Genomic DNA, 23812 nt, shown 5'->3' with positions numbered 1-23812 from the left:
CAATAAAGTGCTGAACACATTGGTTCAAAGCAATGCTTGTGATGGGTAACTTCAGGCTTACAAGTTGGAAAAAATGATTTAACTAGCCTGGAGCTGGTTTTCTGCACTGCAGCAGCACAGAAAACTTGTGCTGACACCTCAACCTTCCAACCTCACCTGCAAGGCTGCTACCCACACTAGTTTAAGCAGCAGAGAACAGACTGTTTAAATAACTTAAAACCCACTTTAAACACAAGGCTCACTACCATTTTCTGAAGATACAGATAACACAGACTAACCAATCTTAGAAAAACGTGAAAAACATCACTGATGGTGTTCATTAAAATGTGTGAAGAGTTTAAATTCAGCTCGAAAGCTGCCCGGGGGCAGCTGCAGCTCAGCCCCAGCAGTTCCACCCGTTCAGCAGGTGCTCCGGAGGGCTCGCGGGCTCCAGAGCTGGGAGCCACGGGCAGTTCTGTGGCTGCCGAGCGCACGTGGCCCGAGAACGCGGCTGCTCTGGGCTTGGACACATAAGGGAGAAGGGAAAAAAAAAAAAAAAAGGAAAGAAAAAAAAAAAAAAAAGAGAGAACTACGTTTCCACAGAGGTCTGTGGAAACGAGAGGAGGGAGGCTCCAGATCACTCCATCGTGGCGCAGGGCGCTTAGGGAGGCTGCGCTGAGCTCCGACGGCCCCGCGCACTGGCTAGGCCACAGCCCTGCAAGGGGACGTTCTTCCCAGCCAAAACCACCTTCCCTGCCGTGCCGGGCTCCCGTGTGCTGGCGCCCCACGCACGCGTTTCACACAGCTATAGAGGTCTCGCTTTAGGGCTCCTCCTCTTGGAGTCACTCCTCGCCCTCAGGAGAGCTTTTCTCCGCTCAGGAAGTTGGACGGCGGCAGTGCCCCGGGAAGCAGGGGAGGGCCGGATTCCTGGCACAGGGCCCTGCTGTGGGACAGGCCCTTCCATCGCAGTGTTACCCAATCCTGCGTGACCTGCAGCGCTCTGGTTGTTTGCGCCAGGCCAGCTGGAGCGCGACTGGAATCCTGCTGAGGCAGGAGCTGATGGGGAATAACGAAAACCCTCACAGCCTCCAAGCTCAGCCTTCTGCCAACAATAAAACAGCAGTAACACGGAGGGGAGAGCATCTGCCCGGGCTGTCCCGGCTTCGCAGCGAGACACCGCATAGGAAAACTGGGAGGGACCAATCTGGAATCACGTTTGGTTTCCCGACTTCGGCAGTGTAATCCCCTCCACAGGGAACGCCACGTCCACAGGACCTCACACCACCCAACGGCCAAGCAGACCTGGTCCTTCAAAATCCTCTAAATATCATTCAGTAAAATAACAGCTGTGATACAGAGTGTTAGCCATGAGTTTCTTCGAAGCATAATCCTTCTTAGATCTACTTTGTTTCTGCAGTGATGTGTTCAAAGACACACAAACCATATTGAATTATCCAAAGGTAACCAGAACATCACGTTGGGAGTAAAACCAGTCTGTGTTCATTAAGCTTCTGAGGCTTTTTGTAATAGAAAACAATTTCTTGTTCTGGAAAACACGAATATATTTGAAAGAAGATCAACATCGAGTTGAGATTCTAGGGCAAACTAGATTTAACTCAAGGCAAAATGACTTTTTCATCAAAAAAGGGTTCAGAACACAGACGCACAAATTTGCAATGAGGAAGAGCCCCTTCCGGATCAATGTCATCTTAGTGTCAATAAATTTTCCAATATTCTTCCCTTTTAAACTGTTAAAAATTGGCACACACCTTCTGGACTAGCTACAGGGAGCAAGGGCTTTCCTGGCCCGAGACGACAGAAGCTCCGGTCTGCTTTCACCATCCACACACCCGACGTGCTCCAAGAAAATGGGCTTTCGACTTCACGGTAGTCACCATTTAACACACATTGGCAGGCAGTTTTGGTCAAAAGAAATGGGTATTTTTAAGCCCATTACATGAAACGGCTACAGGACTCGCCACACTGTCCCAAAAGGCTTTCTGCGGTGCTCATCCTGCGACATGGTGTTTCACAGGATGGTTGTACCTTACAAAAAAAGTTGCAAAGCTTGAAAGTCTCTGTTTTTCAAAGGCAGCCCTGTAGCAGCAGCCATGCAGATGAAGGACACAAATCTAGCTTCTGAGTAGTGCATTATCAACAAAGTGGAAGTTGAAGGAGGAGTTCAGGATTCTTTTCTGACTACAAAAGGACTAGAAAAAATACATACATGAGTATGTGCATGACACTCAGAATATAAAGCTTTTATATGCATCAAAAAAAATTAAAGGCCATCTTCAGCTTTGATTTCATCAACGTCATTAATTAAGCAAAGCTAAACACTTAAAAAGACCTACAGGGAGATCAGTGTGGATGCTCTGGGGAACTGCAGGAACACTTTTTTTACTCCAAGAGTCAGTTTTCCACCGCAGTTGCTGGAGATGAAAGCTCAAAGAAAAAGGGGAGAATATTGCAGAGGGTGCAAATATGAAGCTCTAGCCACTCGTGGTCCCAGATAGCCAGAGCAGCCAGCTGCAGGAGCTTGTTGGTTCAGGAAAACAGCTTCAGTTAGTGCCAAAAGGCAGCACAGCTTCTGCTTCCACCTTGGCAGGTAAATGGAATCCTGGATGAGTTTTTAATTCTGAACAAAACTGGATTAAAAGAATCTCAAAAAAAAAGCTAATCAATTACAACCTGAATATAAAATCCATCAATTTAACACTGCTGAAACTTGTTGGACATCCAATCTCCTCTGCAATTTGAGGAAGTGAAGATTTTTTCATCTGACACCTTCCATCCTCTTTGTAGCCCATGGGCAGTTTTGCATTGTCCTGAGCTATTCCCTTAATGGTGCCAAGTCTGTGCAACCTGCCGTATGGCAAAGGCAGCTCTTTATATCACAGCCTTCCTAAAGCTCTTCCACGATTTGATGCTGCGCACCCGCATTTATCCTGTCTAATCACTTTGTCCCAGGAACAACCATGAAGGTACGGTCCATCCACAGAGGCACCAGGATCCCGCCGAGGTATCTTGGTATTCCTTCTCCACCGGGATGCAGCAGTGGATGGCAAGCAAGGACATGACAAGGCAGAGATGAACCCAGAAAATGATGCCAGTCTCCAACCATCTGCTGCTTGGGGGCTTCAAGCCCCCAGAGAGCTTTGCGGAGCCTTCAAAGGATCTTCTTTGAATTTGCTCAGTTATTTCCAAACTAAGATTCCAAAACATAGTGGCAAATAGTACTCGAGCTCTACGCAAGGCTATATTATTCCCTAGCCAGCTTCTTCAAGCCACTCATGATTTCATGGACTTCTCCTGTATCATTTCCCCCTCATCTCCTTTCCAGTTTGTAGGTGCTGTTTCACACACTGCCCTTTATAACACTGAGCAAAACTTTAAAGGCAAAACCTAGATGCCCAGAGCAGCTCTAACCACGCATCGGGACAAGGAGGTAAGAACTTTATTTGCAAAGTGGAACTGTAGGAGTGAAAGCAAGAGGAATTTTTCATTCCTTCCTACTTGCAAGCACACAGGACTAACTTCCTGAAGAAAGTTTATTCTTTGCATTAAATAAAATCCACACTCTAATTCTTCCGGTTATTTTGTAACAGTCGCCTAAAAATGGCTTGTCCATGAAGTGTCAAGGAAGTCCCAACTGTCTGCTAAGTAGTAGGCAAACACAAACAACAACGACAATCACCACAACTAGTATTTGGATTAGAGTTAATACACGGCAGAGCTAGAAGCAGCCACGACAGGGAGAAAAGCTTGTGCAGCTGCAGTGGGGTCAGGCAGCCTGGAGCACGCACGTTACACTGCAGTGCTATTAGGACAGGGAGAAGTTATAGCCCTTGGTCTCCCCATAAAAACTCATAGCTGCTCCTTCAGTAAGTATTTTTAGTAAAAATATTTACTTAATTTCAGAAAGCAGTGGTCGTAAGCTACCGAATAATTCACATTTAAATAGATTAATGAGACCACACCCTTTGGAAAAAATACATTAACACAAATGCAAGTTTGTCACCATGTTCAATTTCAGACATTTCTCTTTTAAATCAAACTCCCCATTAAGCTCTCAAGGCTGAATGAACAGCTGCCCTTTCTCCTGGGCCTCTATGCACGGTGCAGAAGTACTTGAGATCGCATTTCTACTCAGAAACCTCTAATCCAGCTGTCATCATTGCAACTATTCACTCACTTCTATTAAGATGCAGCATGAATAACATCCAGAAATCTTATATAATTTTGACACATTGAAGAGAGGAAGGAAAAAAAGAGAGAGAGAGAGAGATTTCCTCCAGGCTCTCCACATTTGGCAGAGACTATTTTAACACATGTGAAATTAATAATGAATTATAATTTTTAATTATATTACTCTGAGTTTTTGACATACCAAGCCTAGATCTTTCAAGAAAAATCTACAGCTTTCACAATATTCACCAATTTCTTCCTTTTTTTTTCTTCAAGAGCTGAAACAGTTACTTACTTCCTAGGCTGCCCCAGCTCAGCTGAACGGGGCGTCTTGTGCATCCCTCACAGAGGGCCCTTAGTCGCTGCAATACGCAGTGCTGCGCAGACTGTGCCTGCAGATTAATTTTGCAGATAAATAAGCTGCTTTGTTTAACACACACTTCACAAGAGTGAGGCTGAATAGCTGAAAACATCATCTACATTCATAAGCTTCAGCATAAATTTTTTGTGCCTTTTTCGGTCACCAAAACCATTTCAGTCAGTATTTTACACCCCCGATAAAAGTGTCAGCTTTGTAATTTTAAAGCCAGTGCAAAAAACTTGGGGTGGGGGAAGGGGGTTGTTTCTTTGTTTTTTCAAATATGAAAGAGTACCCCATGTGCATGGCAACGCTGAAATAAAACTACAAAGGTAACAGTCAGGGCAGCCAAGTTGTACTTATTTACCAGCATTGTTTCTAGTCTTTTAAGCCTTGCATGTAAGCACTCAAACAGGAGCACAGTACGGCAACTCATTTAATGCCCAAGTCAAATAAATTAGTTCCCAGAGCACTGCAGAAGGTAAGATGCTGCGCACAAGCTTAGGCAATAATCTCCAAAAGCCACTCACCTTCATATGAGTGCATTCAATGTTACACAGAGAACACATATGTGGGAATATTCGTGGCGATGTGGCATAGTAGTCATTCATCATCGAGGGGGTGGGCAACCTTTTGATCTTCTGGGCGTCCGGCTGGGGGAATGCAGGAAGCCAAGGCGCTTTCACGAGAGCAAAAGGAGACTTGAGGGGCCCTTCGGCCTGCGTCGGGAAGGGCTTCTGGCCCGCTCCCGAGACACTCGGCACCCCGGCCACGCTCGGCCCGGATTCCTGCGGAATTCTCTCATGCTGGCTTACAGCTGCAAGGAGCTCCGCTGAAAAGGGTGGCTGGGGCAGGGGTGGCATCACATGCTGGGTCACAGGCTGCTGCACTAGAGGTGGCATCACAGGCGGCATCATCGGCTGTGCCAAGGGTGGCATTATAGGTGGCATCATCGGGGGGATGACCGGCGGAACCGCGGGCTGCGACACCGGCTTCACCACGGAGAGCCCGGCAGGTGCGCACAATCCGGACACCTTCCCGGTCGCCTCCGATGCAAAGAACGACCGGCTATTGGAAGACTCATTCTGGAAACCCATCTGTTTCATCAGCTCCTCAACAGGAAACACTGGGTTACACGGCACACTGGGCTGCGGGACGCCCATGGACATACTCTGATCCCGCGGGAAGTCTTCCCTGCTCTCTCCACTTGATACTTCGGGATTATAGACACGCACTTCCAGAGGATCCTCAGTTGGTACTTCAGGATTGTAAACACACACCTCAAGAGGATCTTCAGTGTAACCGTATTTGCTTGCATGACCATAATCAATCACTTTGCTCTTGACTGCTGGACCACTCGCACTGCCAACTGCGTCTTTCCCTCGGCTCCGAGGATGCAAGGTGGACAATGGCCTGCCCATTTTCCGCAGCCTTATCTCTCTCAGGATCAGCGGCATATTCTCAGGGGTTAGCTGCTCATCGGGATAGCGACTGAGCTCTTCCAAATCTTCATTGGACAGCCCAAAGCTCGCCAAAATGCTGGATGCGCTTTCTGTTGTGTACCGGTTCTGGGCATTGGAATTCTGCTCCGGGATCCGTGCAGAAGCAGGCAGCTTTTGCCCGGTTGTCCCGCCAGCTGTGCAGGGGCTGCTGTCCCAGCGACTCGTACGACCTTCTCCCTTGTGCTCTTGGTGTAGGTTTGTCTTCTCTTTTACCTGCCTCGGATCAGCTCTGTGCTGAGTTACCTGAACGTTCGTCCTCTGCGATCCCGTCCACTGAAACATTTCCTGTCCCGAGAATCGCGGTGCCATCCCTTGCGGCGCTCCAGGGACCGGCTTTCTCTGCAGCCCTGCCGTGCCCCCTCCCCTAAAGGAGCCTTGAGGCTTTGTGCCAGCTGGATTAGGTCCTCTCGGCCTCTGAGGTAAAGTTCCTCTAGGGCTAAACATCGCGATTTTCAGAAACGCCTGATTTAACAAAGCATAGGGAGCCGCAGAACCATTTGTGGCAACTGAGGTCAACTGCTGAAGAGCCAACTGGGTCTTAATTTGTGCAAGCTGTAAAGGAGGAGGGCCCAACAGAAGCGGCCTTGCAAGGCCAAGGTTCAAGGAATTCACAAGTGGTGCGAAACTTTCCAAGAATAACACAAAGCTGAAAGTTAAAAGACAAGTATTAGATTATTTTATCTTTTCACCTACTTTACGCAGTGGATTCTATAGCCAGTGAGAAAAACATGTGAGGTCATAAAACCCCATTTCAATGGCAGCTTTAAATGATAGCTTTTTTAAATGGCAGCTTTTTTGAACTTGATATTCTCTTCGACAAGACCATTTTCTTTTGCTGTATAAAATCATATCCACCAGATCATTTTACCAAACAAGTTCAGTCTCACACAATGTATCTAGTTGTTATATTTTTCTACAGTATTTTCTAAATAAACTGACATTTTAATTCTAAGTGACAACCCTTTGGATTTCTTTAAACTCAGAGCTATTTTCTAAGCAGTAAGCCAAAGTATCAGAAACATCTCCAAATGTTTACAAGCATGAATTATAAGTTAAATCACTATGTAGAAAATTCCAACCAGTCCCAGCTTGGATGTTAAGTCATTGTGGAATCAATTTGAAGGCAGCGGGTAAGTTTGCAGAAAAGGCACTCCCATAACTTCTCTCAGGGGTAAGCTACTATACTCTGAAAGCATTTAGAGGGTGTGGATTTTTGAGTTTTGTGGCTAGAAAATTTCTTTTCCAGCTGTTAAAGGCAAGATCTTCATATTGAAATTGAAATAGAAAGGTGTAAAAACAGCTAAAAACTGAAACTATTCACATTCAAGAATAAAACACGCACAATGGCAAGGGAAACTACCATCTTTTATTTCAGCTGAAATCACTTGGAATTCAGTCCTGCAAGGTGATAAAGGAACATATAAACACAGGGAAAAAAAAAAAAAAAAAAAAAAACAAGTGAGGCCCAGATTAACAAAATATGAAATACTACAGAGCTTCAGAAACATGTTCCTCATGCGGATGCACAAACTTCAGCAGCTCTTTGACACCTCATCTGCACAGTTCTGCCTGCATTTGCAATGCCCCAACACCAGGAAGGTTCAGAAGGACCCCAAGAAGTCCTTAACTCCCACCCTTATCAATCCGCAGTCTCCTGAAACTGGATAATCTGATGGTTCCAATGGCTCCAATGAGCTTTGCTAGCAGATTTCCACTAAGTATGACCCTAATAAAAGCAACCAGGGACATCTGCAAGTTGTAAGCTTGCCTGCTGTGTTTCTGGAGCAGTGAGGTTTGAAGTTCATTCAAGCTGACTTAAAAAAAATTAGTAAATGGAGGCGCTTCTCTTGTGTTTGTAATTTGTAAAGGTTAAAGGTCTCAAGTTCGAGAACCACAGTTCAACAGACAACCAAAGCTCTAACTTGAAAGCCAAAAGCCACGTACAAGCAAGAGTTTCTGTTTCTAAGGATCAATTTCTGGGTTTTGTCAGTACCTATAGGTGAAGCATGTCTGCAAGTTCCACTGATAATTATTTTAGCTACATAAAACCTGAAGTCAGTCCAAGGAGAAGCAGTAGCTACAGAAACTTTATGCCTCCTCTTCACCACAGAAAACATACAAAGTCATCATAAAGGGGAGATTCCCATGGGACCCAATATCCTTCTTCGTGAAGCACATCAATCATATGTAAGTGGTACCTCACGCTAGTCCAAGCTTATTCTACAAGATGTCAAAACAGACTATTATCCAAATGTTCACAGAGCAGACTCTGGTCTTTCAAAGTTCTTCCCTACAGCTCTCAACACATTAACCTGGGAAGCACCTGGGAGAGCTTAGGAAAATGATATCGAAGCCATCGATAACAAACCAAAAATACATTAATAGAAAACACTTAAAAAACAAGCATGCAGTGGGGCAAAGAGAGCCTTAATTGCACAGATTAGGAAACAAACAAGTTAGAGCTCTGCAAATCTCTCTGCAGAGTTTGAAGACCATTAACACAGTCACAGATGGCGATCTGGGCAGCAGCAAGTAGAAAAAGACAACCAGGGTACTGCGTTGGTCATCTGATAGCAGATGTTTCCGAGATGGCTTTTGTTTTATGACAATTTTTATGACAACTATCACTCCAGAAAAACTTCTATTGTACACGACGCTATTCAACAGGGAACATACTCTGAGCACACACCCACTTTAACTAGAATAACCTATTCGGCACAGCAGAAAAATTTTGTTTTGCTTCTCAATGACTATTCTACATGAAACTTGCAGACAACTATTTCCCAATTTATGCTTGAGTAATTTTGAGTAATAGTACTCAAAAACTAAGAAAAAAACTTCCATTTAGGGTATTAAAAACACAAATTTTGCCTTACTGAACCAGACCAGGAATCCAACAATACCCAGTACTCATAATGACAAACAATACTCGGTACTACAGATCCTATCCTATAAGTTAATGTCATTTCTCTAAGGTCTGAAACTTCGAGTTAGCAGTTTTGTCATGGCTCTAATGTTGTTTTATCTGACAAGTTAACTATGCAAAATAGAAAAAATGACATTTTTCTCAGCAACAATCCACAAAACCCTGCAGCCTCTTCAGAATATGGTAGCACTGGGCTTTTTAAGTTGCCCTCCAAAAACTATTAAAAAAAGATTCAGAAGAGAACGTTGCTGAGCACTAGGAGCATGAGACAGTTTCTCAGTAGTTACAGTTTCAGAAAACATGGACTGAGAGTCTCTCCATGTAGGCAGAAGAGACAAGCCACTCTAGCATCCAAAGCTCTTTTTCTAAGCCAGCAAAATAAAATAACAGATAGGAAGAATTTATCTCTAGAAGTAAGACTTTTAGGTTCTCCATCACGATGATGGATTGAAGAAATAGAAAAGATTTCTGCAATTAAAGACTAGTTCATGAAAAATATTCAAAACATGAACAAAGTAACCTCAAAGCCCAATTTTTAAAAAGCAGCCTTACTTGTGCTCTACAGTTCTTAATGCCCTGAAACCTACTCACAATGAAACAACACTCAGGACTTCAGTAAGGCCTGAAGCAAGGCCAACATCCTGGAGATGATACATCTAGGAAACCAGTTACCTTGTCAGCTGGCCCTAGCTACATCTCAAATAACAGCAGGTGGAAGCCAAGTGTTTGAATTGCATTTTTACTGAGCTAGTCACTTCCTGCGATTATCCGCTTGCACCCAGGAAGCAGCTGCATAGCAGTAAGCGAGGAGTGAAACCCTAAACAGCCAGGTTTCACGACGGATCTTTCTGAAAAAAGGCTGCAAATAACCAAAAGATTAAGCAATTCCAACGTTATGCCACTTTGTAAAACAAGAGCGTGGACATTTAAGGTCAGATTTTCAATTTCCTCTTTCAAATAGGCTTTGTTTGGGATGTCTGTGCAAACTTCTACACTATTTTTTCTGGTGCAGTGACATCCTGATTAGAACCTCTCACAGAACTGAGCAAGCAAGGACAGGCTGATACTTAATCATAAGCAAATGAAAATTAAGTGAATCTCCCCAAAGACAAACGTGCTTACCTGGCTCCTGAAAAAGCCCTTGAAACTCAAAATTTCAGAGTACCATAAAAAAGAGCCAAATGATGTTTTCTCCTGCTTTTTGTTCAACTCCCTCAGTCCATTTTGCAAAGTTCCCCAATCCATATGGATAAACAGAAAGTTCTGACTGCCAACTTTCACGCTAGAGCTCTCTAAATAGCTACTCTGGTAGCTACGTGGTGATTGTGCTGCACCTTCCCTGCCTTGAGAACATGACCAGACCAAGCTGCAACCAGCTCTGACTTCCTGCCCTTGGAGAGTCCGGCTGCCTGTGTTCCAATGATCCAAAAACCTGCTAAGCTGCAAGAACTAGCTCTGATAATGTCTGGAGAGATAAAAAGGGACAAGTCACAGATAGAGATGGGATTCCTGCGATTGGTACCACTGATAGCTCAAGGATTCAACAGGACAAATACCAACACAGGACAACTTAAAATTGCAAAGTAAAAAAAAAAAAAAAAATCAACAGAAAGCAGGGAGGTGGTTGTGACAGCAGATGACAGCAGCCCAGCAGCACAGAGGATGCCCAGCCTTTCCCTCCTAATCCCACTGCTCAGTAAATACCTTTTGGCTGCCTGCCTGGGGTAGGGAGCACAGCAAGGCTTACCACCCTAGGACTCAATAAACCACTGCCAGTCTTTGTAAGCATTAGCAATAAATAACTGGTTTAACATTTTTAAACTTGATATTGTTTCCGGAGCCTCTTTGTGCAAGGCTAACACCGACCAAAGCGACCCACAGAGGGATGTTAACAAACTTGAATTTACTAAACAAGTCTGGAGTCCAGCCAGGACGGAGACGCAGAATAAACTCTCTGCTAAGGATACAGGGAGCTGCAGTCACAGTATTATGTAGGATGATACCGTGACTGATCAGGAGATTTCATGCAAATATGAGAAATTCCACAAAGAGGAAAAGGAAAACACAGCAGTGACCAGCAATATTGCTGAGTTCAAGCTCTTAAGGTTGGGGGGGAAAGAGTTTGCCATACAAAAAAAACAGTCAACAAAATAGGAGACTTAAGGCAAAGGTTTGGCGATGCTGGGAACTACCTTCTCTAATCACAAGGGAAAGCTTTATCAGACAATAGAGTTTAGCAAAATCCACAGAAGCATAATTTTCTGTTTATTTTTCTCTCTAAACAGGCCTAACTTTCCCTGGCTACGTGCACAAAGAGAAGTTGTCTAAAGATAAGCTGCAAAGCAGTGACGTTTGGGAAGGCAAGCACTGTGCGGAGAGCAACATTATTGCTAATCAAGTAGCTCCCTCACAGTAAACATTTTTGCCACACGAAGAGCAATGGCAAGCAGGAAGCCCCAAGTATAAATAAGGAGAATACTGTTTGCATGGACAGCAGTGTAAATTTGGGTCATGGCCATTTCATGCAATCTGAACATGAAACACGAGGCACAGCAGCAGCAGGACACCAACAGAACAAAAATAAAGCAATTGCCACAACACGTCGATCTGCTGCTTGAAAACCCTGAAGGAAAGCGTGGCTGAACTGGAACTCTCAGCCCCTGGCAGCCCAGCTACATCCACAGAATCAACATAGATTCCAGACACCAAAGAGCAGAATCCAGGTTTGAGATAAGTGAGCACTCTGCTCTAGAAATACCAGATAAACTACACACACTGTGACAGCTTGAAAAGTCAAATCAGGGACTGGTTTCTTGCTTTCCTCCATATCTGCAGAAACTTATGGAACAAGCTGTTTTCATTAAAAAAGGAATTGTACTACATGCATCTCAAGCATTCACTCAATACCCTAAAACCCACCACCCCCAAAAATAAAAATCTACTGACGCAACAAATTGAAGAAAAAGACCATAGAAATCTGAAGCTTTAGCTAACAATTAATTGCTGCTTCCATATTGCTTTTTCTTTAGCAATATAGAGGGAAAAAATGACACATGGAGCAAATCACTATTAAAAGCTATTTAACTGACAAGGTTATCACTGGCTGGCTATAAAAGCAGCTATTTAACACTCACTGTTCTTGCAGCCACTAACACGTATTCATGCTGCTTGAGATTTGCTTCAGTGTCAGAAAATTACTTCATTAGTTTCTACCTTCAAATTACCCAGCACGAGACAGGCTGCTCCGAGCACTGCAGTTCAGAGTGATCGGCCCTAAGCTCTGCCCTGCGTCACGTCTGGCCGAAATCAGAAGTGATTATCTCTATATATGTGCATATATGAACCAATTCCATAGCCCTGCCACATAAAACTATTTAACTGTGCGAGTGAAACATGAAATTAGTGTTAAGCATTAGCATGAACGCTGTCAGAAACCATTACATAACCATCTCAAATAAGAAAGCATTTTATAAAAAATAAAGTAACAGCATGTGAAGCTCTTAAATATAAACACACTCTGATATATACATAGTAATATATTTCACTGAAATACACCCAGAAGATTCTGCTGCAGTGTAAATCGAGGTCAGTGCACCAGGTGTACACAGACATACAAACAGGCCAGTCTTTTGGCAAGTGAGTCTGAAAACAAGACCAAAAAAAGGCATTTCAGCACCTTTGTAGAAAGCAGCAGCAGAAATCTACTTTTCTTCTTCATTTTTTCCTGGTTTTGGAACAGCCCGAATCCTGCCCGCTGTTCCCTGTGTGCAGACAGTCACTCACATGCAGTGACCCCCGAGACAGGCAGAGCTCGGGCACCTGACATGAAGATGTGCCCCAGAGGGCCCTATACAGAGCCAAAACTAGTATTTCTAACTCAGAACTTGCTAAAACTATACAATTCTCCATGATTTAACTCCATCTCAAAGATAATAAGAAAACATTATATTTACCTTTAAATGTGAAATACTGCAAAAACATTTCATCTTCCTTCCTGTTTCACCCACAGAGGAGCTCTATGAGTTTGCTGGAGCTAATAGCTTAGTAAAAACTAGCAGAACTCGCAACACTGGGGAAGTTCCCCTGAATCCAGCCCCGGATTGCGGAAGGCGCTGGAAGCAGAAGGGAGGAAAAAGGCAGCCAGCGGCACAGCCTAGAGCAGCAGGTTTGGAAGCACTTAGATCCCCACCCTGCCACGGGCATCACGTTATCCTGCGAGCCGTCCCAGGAATGGCAGCAGCGAAACCAGCCTGGTCCCCTGTGTGCCTGAGGTCACTGCGATTGCTCCAAGTTCTGGCAATTATTTTTTACAAAAAAAAGAAGAAAAAAAATACAAAAGTGCAAGCAAGCACATTTTTGGCCTTTGAGAAGTGCCTTCTCCCTAGGGAAAATAATTACTCACTTGTATATCCACCCTCTTCAAGACCTCACTGCATTTTTATAACTTAATATTTTGTACGCCTAGGGAAGGATCCTGTGCCAGAAGCAAGAGCATAATACAGAACTGAATACACATTTAAACAGCTGTTCTGAGCTATAAACCAGGATAGAGAAGTCATTTAAATAACAAAACTGCATTTTAATCAATTATTTTGTTTTAAACTATTCCATAGAAAAATATATTTTGGAAATTTAGCAGTCTCTATCCCAATACTGTATTAAAATAATTACACCCCAACCCCTATAATAACGCAGCACGTACCTCAGTTCCAAAAAAGCCAATCTCCCATTTGTGTTCGTTAGTGGGGTTAGTTCCTAACCCAAACTAGGCTAAAGCCATCTGGGCTCTTCCTGGGGTGAAAACGACTTTTGTTCCCATTTCAGTTATTTCAACCCATGCAGATCCACTCTTCAAAGCCAAGAGGCCAGACACAGGAGGATGAAACACGAAGGTTTGGAGCCTTTATAAACCAAATCAAGATGCTGCCCATGCCTGAAGCCCCAAAGGATGTGATGATTATAACAAACCTCTGCAACAGAGGAAAAACTGCTCCAATTAATAACCAGCTTCAAAGCCGAACCAGGTGAGATAACGCCGCTTCAATTTGTCTGAAATGCGAGATTTGAAGAATTTGGGAGGGGGGAGGGCAACTAGGGGCTGGAGCTTCCCCTAAGACACAACTTGGCACAAAGTTAAAAGCAAGAGGTAAAAAAGAGTGAAAAACGGGGGAAACCGAGCCCGTAACGCCGTGAGGAGCCGCAGCGCCCCGGGGGCGCGGAGAGGAGCTCGCGCGGTCGAGCTCCGGGGCCGCGGGCAGCGCTCCCGTGACGAAGCCGCCATCTTGTGCGGCGGCGGCGCCCCCCCGCCGCAGCCCCCGCCGCGCTAAACGGAGGGGGCGGGGGGAAGCCAGCAGCGAGCCCCTACCTGCGACGGGGCCGCTCTGCTCCCGGCCGCCCTGCTCTGCTCTGCTCCGCCACCTCTTCCTCCTCCTCACGGTGCTACCGCCGCTCCGAACCGAACCGAACCGGGTCCGCCACCGCGCCGGCAGCGGCAGGATGCGTTGGGCGCCGCACGACTGCGCCTGCGCGCGGGTACGGTGGATGGGGGGGGAGAGGACGCATTGCGCAGGCGCTGTGCTGCGAGGCCGGCTCCCCCAGAGGGCTTCTGCACATGCGCGAAAGCGGAAGGGTTGCGGAAAGACAGCGCGCAAGCGCATCGAGCCCCGCGAGGCCGCGGACGGTCAGGACCCTTCGTGGGCAAAAGCGACACATGCGCATCACCTCTCCTGCGGCAATGCAGCCTCTGCGCGTGCGCAAAAGGGCACCCGCCCCTGCCGCAAGGTATGCTGGGAGCCCCACCGGTATATAAGCACGGCACCACCAGGAGGCGCCACTAGCTCAGTGCGAGGAGCGGGAGGCGCTGGCTGCCTCCCCGCGGTCCCCGCGCCCCTTGGCCCCCTCTGTCGCCTTCTGTCGCCCTGGGGTCGCTCGCCGCGCCCAACACTCTCTGCTTTTACTCCTGCCTTTCCGCGAGGACCTGACTGTTTGTTGTAGGCCCAGGCCGCAGCAGGGTCCCCTCTGCGCTGCCCCATGGGCCCTGCTGCTAGGAGGGTCCTGTCCCTTCTTGTCACCCACTGCTGCCCTTCGGTGTGGAAATGGGGGGCACGAGAGCCCTGGCTGCGCCATCCTCCTCCAGCAGCACCCTGAGCAGCTGCGCTTGGGGCCTCTCGATGGGCCCCGTTTTGGGCCGATTCATCTGGTTTTTGCTCAGTGCATGGGCTCAGTGGGAGCGTCGCTCGTCCGCACTGTGCCCTGTGCCCGCACCATGTGTCCTGCTCCCCTGTTTGCTGGTGGGAACAAGCCAAGGGCCTGGGATTCGTAGGGACCCGGCTGGGTCGGTGTCTGCTCTGGGGGACAGTGGAGCCCCGGGAGCAGCTGGAGCAACCTGGCACCTCCAAGGCGCTTGCCGGGGTGCAGTGAGTCGGTGTCCCAGAGCGCAGCGTGTCCCTGAGCGCAGCGTGTCCCCTCAGCCTCTAGAGCTGCTGCGCGCCGCACGGGGACACTGCAGCGATCTCCCTCCTGCCGCGCGGCCCGGGGACGTCTCGGCACCCGGGACACCCGGTGCTACGGGCTCCCCTGCCCATGGGGTATCTCCAGAGGATCCTGGCCGCTGCCCAAGGACATTGAAGGCGCCTTCAAGAGCAGCCACGTTATTTCCTGAAAATCCCATAGGAGACGCCAAAGCTACCCATGGCGCGGGCCAGAAACGTTGCCCGCACGGTCCAACGCGGATCCGAACCCGTGAGCCTTCCCCGTGGGCACCATGCAGCACGTTCCAGGCTGGAAGCGAAGGCAGGCAGAGGCGTGGAAGCAGCGCCCGCAATAGCTCCGTGCGGATCCGAGCGCCTGTTCCTGCTCGGCGAGCTCGGAATTCGCCAGGTGTTCGTCCTTCTCCTCGTGTTTGAGATCGCTTGGGCGCTCTGCATGCATTCCCCAAAGGTGATTCCCAGACTGGATTTCCCGATGCAGCTGGACTTATGGGAACAGCTCGCGGGGCTTGCGCTGTTCCAAACCTGCCTGCTCCAGGTGCACATCCCAAGCCTGGGAAGTCTAATGGCCTTTAAGCACTAAGGCTTCCGAGTAGTCCTCCGCATTTGAGATCTGCCTTGCGCCGTCAGGTCCTGCACCCCGTGACTTGCACAGGCCACAGGCATTTGTTATTCCCAGCAAGGAAACCCAAGCAGCTCGTTTGGGAGAGCTGGAGGATGCATTTCCCAAACTTGGGAATCGGTGTGCCCCCGATTTACAGCTAGATCATTTCACGTGTGCCCATGTCTGGTTTGCTTCTGATGCACTGACAAAGTGCTCTGCCATCACAGTTATAAATTCACAGCTGGAAATAAGGAATTATTTGAGTCAAAATGTTTTGAGGTCCTGGGAAGGCTCAAATGCGACAGCAAATTCCTTCTGCCTTAATGACAAGAAGACTTCAGAGGGATGAAAGTTCCTCCAGGACCAAGAGTTTTCTCGCCTCCTTTTCCTGAGGAACAGCAAGGAGGGGTGAGGCCGAAGCTGGAATGAGGATGCCCACGGAGGGGAAGGAGGTGAGGATATTGAGCACAGGGAGCACCAGGACCTCCAGGAATGCAAACACAGAGGCAGCTTGTGCAAGCAGACCCAGCCTCCCCGATCCCGCAGGTCTCCCACGGCTTGTTGGGAAAGCCGGGAGCCGCGAGGCGGCGGGATCGGCGTCCCATGGCCAAGGCAGCTGCTTTCAGCCTGAGCGGGATCCCAGCTCGCTTTCCTCAAGGAGTTCCTGTGGGAAGCTGGACAGGGTTCCTGATGCAGCCGGTTTCGGAGCATTGGCTCTGCCCCTGAGGTGCAGGGGCACCGGAGCCGGTGGGACCGGAGCAGCTCCCGGAGTTCCCCGGGGGAGCCGGCACTGCACACTCCATAACCCCACGTTTGGGCGGCCTCCCGTGGGAATGTTTTCCCAGGCCTCCTCCATGGAAGCGATTTTGATGGTTTACCTGCATGGCAAGGGGCAGCGGGCAGGGCCACAGCCCGGGTGCTGCAGGGCACGGGCAGGATGCGCGTGGCACCACGGCACAGAATCCTCCTCTTTGTGAAGGCGCTCAGCAATCCCAGACCGTCCCGACCGCTCCGTGTGATCCCAGGTCGTGTTAATCCAGGTCAGGACTCAAACAAGTCCCCCCAGAGGGGCAATTCCAGGGCAGAAGTGCAGAATCCGCAGGAAAGAGCAGATAACCCCACTCCAGGAGGCAGCGAGAGCTCAAGCCCGCAGTTCGGAACGGGGATTCCCTGCATGTTCCCTCCAGAGTCACTCCACACCGGCTAACAGCAAAGATCCATGTCCAGGAGCATGGGAAGGGCTTTGCCATGTGCTACAGACGTCCCCTACGTCTCCTTAGGGGCTTTTCCAGGACACGCAGCCCCGCCGCTCCGTCTCGCAGCGGGAAGAGCTGCGTTCTGGAGCGTCCCATCCCCGTCACCAGGAGCTGCTCCCAGCAGATGGTGCCTCTGAGCCGGCCGAGCGGGAGCTGCGGGACACGGCCTGTGGGGCGCCTGCCTCCAAAACATCCCCTATATGTATATATATATGGATTATATATATGTATACGTGTAGGTACATATGTATGTATATGTGTGTATATACCGGCAGCCTTCCTGCAGCACTGCCCCTCCGGATGGGAGCGTATCCATGGAGGACAGACTCGTGTGCGGAGCAGGGAGTGACCAGGGCAGGCCCGGAGCTGCTGCTGGGAGCGCTGGGAATGGAGGAATGGGAGCACTGGGATACTGGGAGCTGGGAAATTGGGATACTGGGAGCTGGAAGACTGGGATAGGGAGAACTGGAGCATTGGAATGCTGGGATACTGGGAGCTCAGACATGGGGATAGTGGGAGCTGTGGTGCTGGAATACTGGGAGCTGGAAGACAGATACTGGAAGCTGGGGTACTGGGAGCGCTGCCGGGCGGCCGTTCCCCGGTCGGGAGCTGCACCGGAGCAGCCATGGATGTGCCAGCCACGCTATTTTTGGGCAGCGGCAGCGCTCGGCCATACAAGGAGCCGCCGCGGCCGGAGCCAGCGGCCCCGGGGCGCCGGCCCAGCGCCCTCGCACCGGATTAGCGCCGGCGCGGGACGCGGCGGCGTTCCCGGCCCCTGACGGCGCCTACGGAAATAGCTCGTCCCAGAGCACGGCCCCGGGGCGTGGGGACACAGGGACACCGGGATCTCAGTGTGGCCACCAGGGATCACCCCATGGCCACCAGGAATCACCCTGTGGCTAATGCAGAGGCCACCAGGATCACCACACGGCCACCAGAGGCGGCCGCCAAGAAACCTCCGATGGCTACCAGGATCACCCCATGGCCGCCAAGGGCAGCCCCACAACCAGCCAGGGAGACCCCCATGGCCACTGGGGGGTGGCCACCAACACTGTGCCCCGTGGCCACCTGGACACATGCCCCATGGCCACCTGGGTGCCCCAGTGCCACCAAGGGCAGCCCCAAGGCCACACAGACGTACACTCCATGGCCACATAGGGATGGTCCCTTGTCTACCCTGGGGACACGCAGGGGTGACCCCCTGGCCACTGGCAGATGCGACCTGTTCCCCCCGTCTCAGCCCCGCTGCCCCCACTCAGGCACCCCGCGGCCACCGGGGACGTCCCCGCGGCCATGGGGACGGGCACCCCACGGCCGTGTGGGCGCCTGTCCCGCGGCCACCACGGGGCTGCTCCACGGCCACCCGGGACAGGTCCAGGGACACGCAGGGCAGCTCCACCGCCACCGCGGGATGTCCCCGCGGCCACCCGGGCACGTCCCCACGGGCGCGTGTGCGCAGGCCCCCGGAGGTCACCCCGTGGGCGCTGAAGGACAGAGCGCGGGCCCCCCGGCCGCCCCCCCGGCACTCACCGTCGCAGCGGGTCGAGGGGCGGCGGCAGCGGCGCCGGGGGGGCGCGCTCGGGCCCGCGGCCCCGGGCGGGCGGCGGCATCGCGGCGCTGCGGGGACACCGGCACCGCCGCCCGCGCCGGGAGCGTCACCGCGGCCCGGGCGGGACCCGCCCCGGGCGGCACCGGGGGTGACATTGGGGGGGGGGCACGGGGGTCCCAAGGAGGGCCCAACTCTGGGGGGGGGGAGAGGGTGTCCCCATGGAGGTACCATTGGGGGGAGGGGGCACCGAGTGGCACCAGGGCAGCCGCCCCCCCCGCACCCCTCCCAAAGTGCCACCCCACCGGGGTGTCCCCCCCACCCCCGGCACCCCCCTCACACGCGCCTTGCACGTGACGCACCCCCCCCCGGGAGCTCCTCCCCGCCGCGTATTTACAAGATCCCGCCAATCAGCGCGACCGTAGCAGCGCGCCCTCCCACAGCGGCGGCCGGCAGTCACAGACGCCGCTTTCTATTGGGGCACACACCCGCCAATCAGAGCCTGGGCGAGTACGGGGCGGGGCCTGCGGTTATTTACTTGGCTTCGGGCCACGCCCACCGCGCCGCGAGCCCGAGCACGGCTTGTGTCGCCCCACGTGGGCGACGCGTGAGCGCAGCCAATCAGAAGCCTCGAGGGGAAACCAATCACCAGCCTGTCGTCACCTCCCGCGCTATTCATTGGCTGGAAGGTGAATCCCGATCTCCAATCGGATGGGAGTCAAGGTGGGTGGGGCTGGGAGCGGGAGTGGCAGGTGAATGGGGCAATAACGAAAGGCGTCCCGGAGCTTTGCTGACCAATCAGATTGCGCGGGGAGGGCGGGACGCTGCGCGGAGCTGGCCAATAGGGCTAAAGCGTCTGTTGGCCGTCTCCGACCTGCTCGTCAGGACGTGCGTGCGGACGGGGCGGACGGGGCAGAGTGGGCGGGGCCTCGGCGGAGCGCGCCCAATGGGGAAGCGGGGGGCGCGGCGGGCGGCGCGCGGCGGCCAATGAGGCGGCGGCGGGGGCGGGGGCGGGGCGCGCGCGGCGGGCGGGGCGCGCGGCGCGGGCGGGCGGGCGGGCGCGCGCGGCGGCGGCGGCAGGTAGGCGCCGCGGGGCGGGGGGAGGGGCGCGCGCGCGACCCCCGCGGCCGCCGAGGCGGCCCCGCGCCCCACCAGGGCTCCGCGAGCGGCTCCGCCGCGGGGCGGCCCCGAAAACAGCCCGTGACGGCAGGGAGGGACGGGCAGGCGCGCGTCCCCGCGCCGCCCCCGGGCCGTGGGGCAGCTCCCACCCCGCGCAAGCCCCTTCCCCGGCCCCCCAGGCCCCTCTGCAGGTGCCTCCGCGCCTGGTTTCCTCTCGCCTCCGCGTTCCCAGGCGGGATGCAGAGGGATCCGTCTGGCCGCGCGCTCCTTAATGCTGGGGCAGCCTGAGCTGCGGGGCTCACCGCGGCGTCTCCCCTAGCCCCAGCCCAAAAGCTCTTGCTTTCATTGCTGCTTTTCCAAAGAATTCCAAACCCCGCGGTGCGTTGCAGGGGCAGGTTTGCGCGGGGAGGGCAGCAGCGCCCTAGCCGGGGCGGCCCCGCTTCCCCGGCCTCCGCGGGGTGTTTCGCTGCGTGCCGGCTCGTCAGGTTTCCACCCGACGTGCAGCGACAAGTCGCGCGTTGCCGGGAGGACGTTGCAGCCAGGCGGGAGCGCGAGCGGCCCCCGCGTCGCTCCGGAGCGCGGCTCGTGCAGGCCCGTGGCGAGCGTCGGCCGCAGAGGTTGAGACCCCGCGTCAAAAACGTCCGTGGTTTCCTTCAGTGCAAAGAAGTCTCCAGGTTTTCCCTCTTGCAGGTGGGAGCTGCCTCAGTTTGAGTAACGAGGAGCCAGCGGGGGAGCGGTTTATACACAAAATACTCTACATAAAATACACGCGTGTGCCTGGAGGCTCGCACGCCACGTGGTGAGACCGGCAGAGCCGAGTCCCGCACAGGTGAGAGGTGCCGGGGTCCCCGCGTCCCCGTGCGACCTCCTGCGCTTTTGTTCTGCGAGTGAATGAGCGAGGGAGGGAACGGAGCTTGTTCCCCTCCCTTGAAGTGCGGAGTTGTTTTTTCCTGTCTGAGGAGCAGCCCTTGGCACAGCGCGTTGGAGAGACGTCTGCGCCGCTTCTCCTTCTGCGAGGAAGAGATCGGCGAGGCGGAGCTGGGGAAAACAGGAGTGAAAAACAGGAATGTGCAGTTACGCTTTGCCACTTCTCGGGAAGCAGCCTGCCCAGGAAAAGCCCTTCTGTGCAGAAATACGTGATGCTGGTTCCCTCTGTCCCTATACAGGAGGTATTTTGAGATATTGAGCTCTGAGAGCCCAGAAAGTTGCTCTTTCAAGCCAAAATCACTAAAGCGCGTGGGAAGCAGCGACGCTGCCCCAGTTCCTAGAGCAGCCTGTGCAGAACCTGCTCGTGGCGCCGGGAAGGGCTTCCCAAATGATAACGTGAAGCTCTTTGCAGGCAGCTGCTGCACCGGAGCCCCAGGCTGGCCGCGGCAACGCGATAGCCTTGGCCGCTCGCCCCCCATCATCCGTCTGTGCCGCGCGCGGCCGCTGACAGCAGGGCCGCTCGGGTGCGGATTTTCCTGCTAATCCCCCGACAAGAGGGCTTGCAGGGGTGAGCGCGGCGGGGACCGGCTGCGCGGGAGCTGTCGTCGCCTCGCGCTGCTCCGGGTCAGAGCGCCGGTGCGCGGGGGTGGGAAGCAGGCGCTGAAACCCCGGCGCTGACGGGACCTCTCATCAGGCAGGCGGTGCCCGGAGGCTGCTTTTGAGGAAAGGAGGGAAGCGCCTCCGTGGGCAGCGGGCAGGCGGAGCGGCTCCGCTGGCCAAGTCGCTCCAGTGGAGCACGGGGACTCGTAGGAGCCGTGTTGGCATCGCCGATGTCCTTGCAGGAGTGACCCCAGCGAGGTGCCACGCGTCCGTCTGGAACAAGGGTTTTTGTGTAAGGCCTCTCCTAAATCCAGGCCCATCTCTGCTCCTGGAATTCCGAAGAGCAGCGGCCACGGCTTTAGGAAAGTTCTGCTACCTGCCCTGCTCTTCATTCCCATGCATTTCTCGGTGCCCACGGGAGCACTGTGTGTCCTTCCTGATGGAGACTAAGTCCAGATGAGCGAGGAGCAGCGTTGAGGGTGAGGTAAAAATCAGGTGTCTGGCATTTTGGGGCACCGCGGGAGTTAGATGGTTGTGACGTAGATCCCCACTGCTTTTAAAGCGACCTAGGGATGTGTCTGTGCTTCGTTTGGCATCCGAAGAAACTGGGCATTGTTCCTGTATGTGCGGATTAAGAGCGGAGGATGGATTATCCCGCGGGCCAGCGGTGGGAACGGGACAGAAGGGGAGGCTCCACATCAGTGGGGTGGCAGCATCTCTGAACTCACACAGCAAGCACAGGACGGGCGTATTCACCATGAAACTAATCTCTGAAAGCATCAGGAGCCCAGGCCAGCCTGGCACAGAAATATTAGCAGTGCAGACTCAAGCAGCAGGCTTGTAAGAGTTTGCTAATTAAAGAGAAGGGCAGCAGCGAGGCGGCTGCGGCTGCTGCAGGGCTGCAGCACGTTGCCAGCTCAGCACGTTGGGAGCCAGAGCTGCAGCGCGAGCGCGGGAGCAGGAGGTGCTCGGGAGAAGCGCCCGAGCGGGTCTGGGGTGGTGACGGGCTGCGGGCCGGGCCGGAGCGGAAGGTCTAAATGTAGGAGCTTGGGGTTCCCTGTGGAGCGTGGCTTGGAGCAGGGAAGCGGCTCCGTGTCCAACGTGTCCAACATGGGCGAGGACGAGGGCACCGGGTGGATCAGCGCGGCCAGAGGCGAGAGCTGCAGCTGGGGACGCTCCGGGCAAGGGCCCCGTCACCAGGACTCCACAATTCCGTGCACAAACGGCCGCGCGCGTTGGCTGTGCGCCTCGTGAAATCAGGGGAACCTGCTCCCTTGGAAAAGGAGAGCGATGAACACCCCTCTCCTGTCACCCCTTTGGAGAGCCCACAGCAATTCCCACCCCTCTTTTCCCCTCCTTGCCGTGCAGCTGGGCTGCAAACGCACGCGCTCTCAGCGAGGCTGCTCGGGAAAACACGGTCGGATGTGCCCGGCTCCTCCGCGCTGGACCCGCCAGGTGCCCCTGCTCCACTCAGGTGAAAGATGTCACGGATCTGAGCATGAGGCCAGGTCCTGGAGACGGGCAGGACTCCCCTCCCGAGGAGCTGGGGGCTCTGAGCGGGTTCTCGCGCGCTTCTCTCGTGCGCCACGTTCCTGCGCTAGTCGAGGGGAAAAGTAATGGGCTCTATTTTTATGAGCACTCCAGGATCTGAAATCTGAGCGTCGTGAAGCGAGTTACCCGGCTGGGATGGGATCTGGCCAGCAGAACCCCGGGAGCGCAGCAGTAACATCCCCTCGGAGCCGGCTCGCCGAGGCTCCTCCAGCGGGAGCGCGTGGTGGGCGCAAAGGAAAGGGGCTACACAAGCAGAGAGAGCAGAAAGTGCCCCATTTTCTGAAGTCTGCGTTGTTTTTCTCTTGGTAAATGATCCGTCTCTCTGCAAACAGGACGATTCCAAGGCTATTTATAGAGCTGGGAGCTGGGAACCCCGGCGCGGGCGGCCTCCGTGGCCAGCCCCGCCGGGACGGCCCAGCCGGCGGCTTTGGCTCCGGCAGCAGCGCGGCTTGGAGCGCCGGGAGGCCCCGCTGTCCTTGGCGAGAGCCAGCGCAGCGCCGCCGCCGTTAACTCTTTGGAGGCACCGCGGGAGGTAGAATCAGCGGAGGAATCGGGAGCTTCCACGGGAGCAGGACCGGGGAAAGGACCTTTCCCAGGACCTCCTGCCTGTCCCAGAGAAAGGGGACAGGGGGGAAATACCTGGCGACTCCGCTGTCCCCGGCTCTGTGGCGGTGCCACGGGTCCCTTCCATGTGTCTCGCACTCGGGTTTCGAACGTTTTTACAAGCAGACGGGGTTTTTATCAAGGGACGCACCGTTTGTATCTGCT

At 52.9% G+C, this 23812-nt stretch overlaps 1 protein-coding gene across 1 annotated transcript in view; it reads right to left on the bottom strand.

The window, feature by feature from the left end:
• The window catches only part of ZNF638 (zinc finger protein 638), a 34663-nt gene extending 27970 nt beyond the window's left edge, over nt 1-6693 (bottom strand). Inside the window, exon 1 of the mRNA XM_088526515.1 lies at nt 5056-6693. Within this exon, the coding sequence (XP_088382641.1) occupies nt 5056-6471 (1416 nt within the window). The 5' untranslated portion in view covers nt 6472-6693. The remainder of the gene's footprint in view (nt 1-5055) is intronic.
• Nucleotides 6694-23812: the final 17119 nt, after the last annotated feature.

Source organism: Tinamus guttatus, unplaced genomic scaffold, assembly GCF_059628265.1.
Source record: "Tinamus guttatus ecotype Peru unplaced genomic scaffold, ASM5962826v1 Tinamus_guttatus_pri_ptg000247l, whole genome shotgun sequence".
NCBI classification, from domain to species: Eukaryota; Metazoa; Chordata; class Aves; order Tinamiformes; family Tinamidae; genus Tinamus; species Tinamus guttatus.
This window is presented reverse-complemented; position numbering and strand designations above follow the sequence as displayed.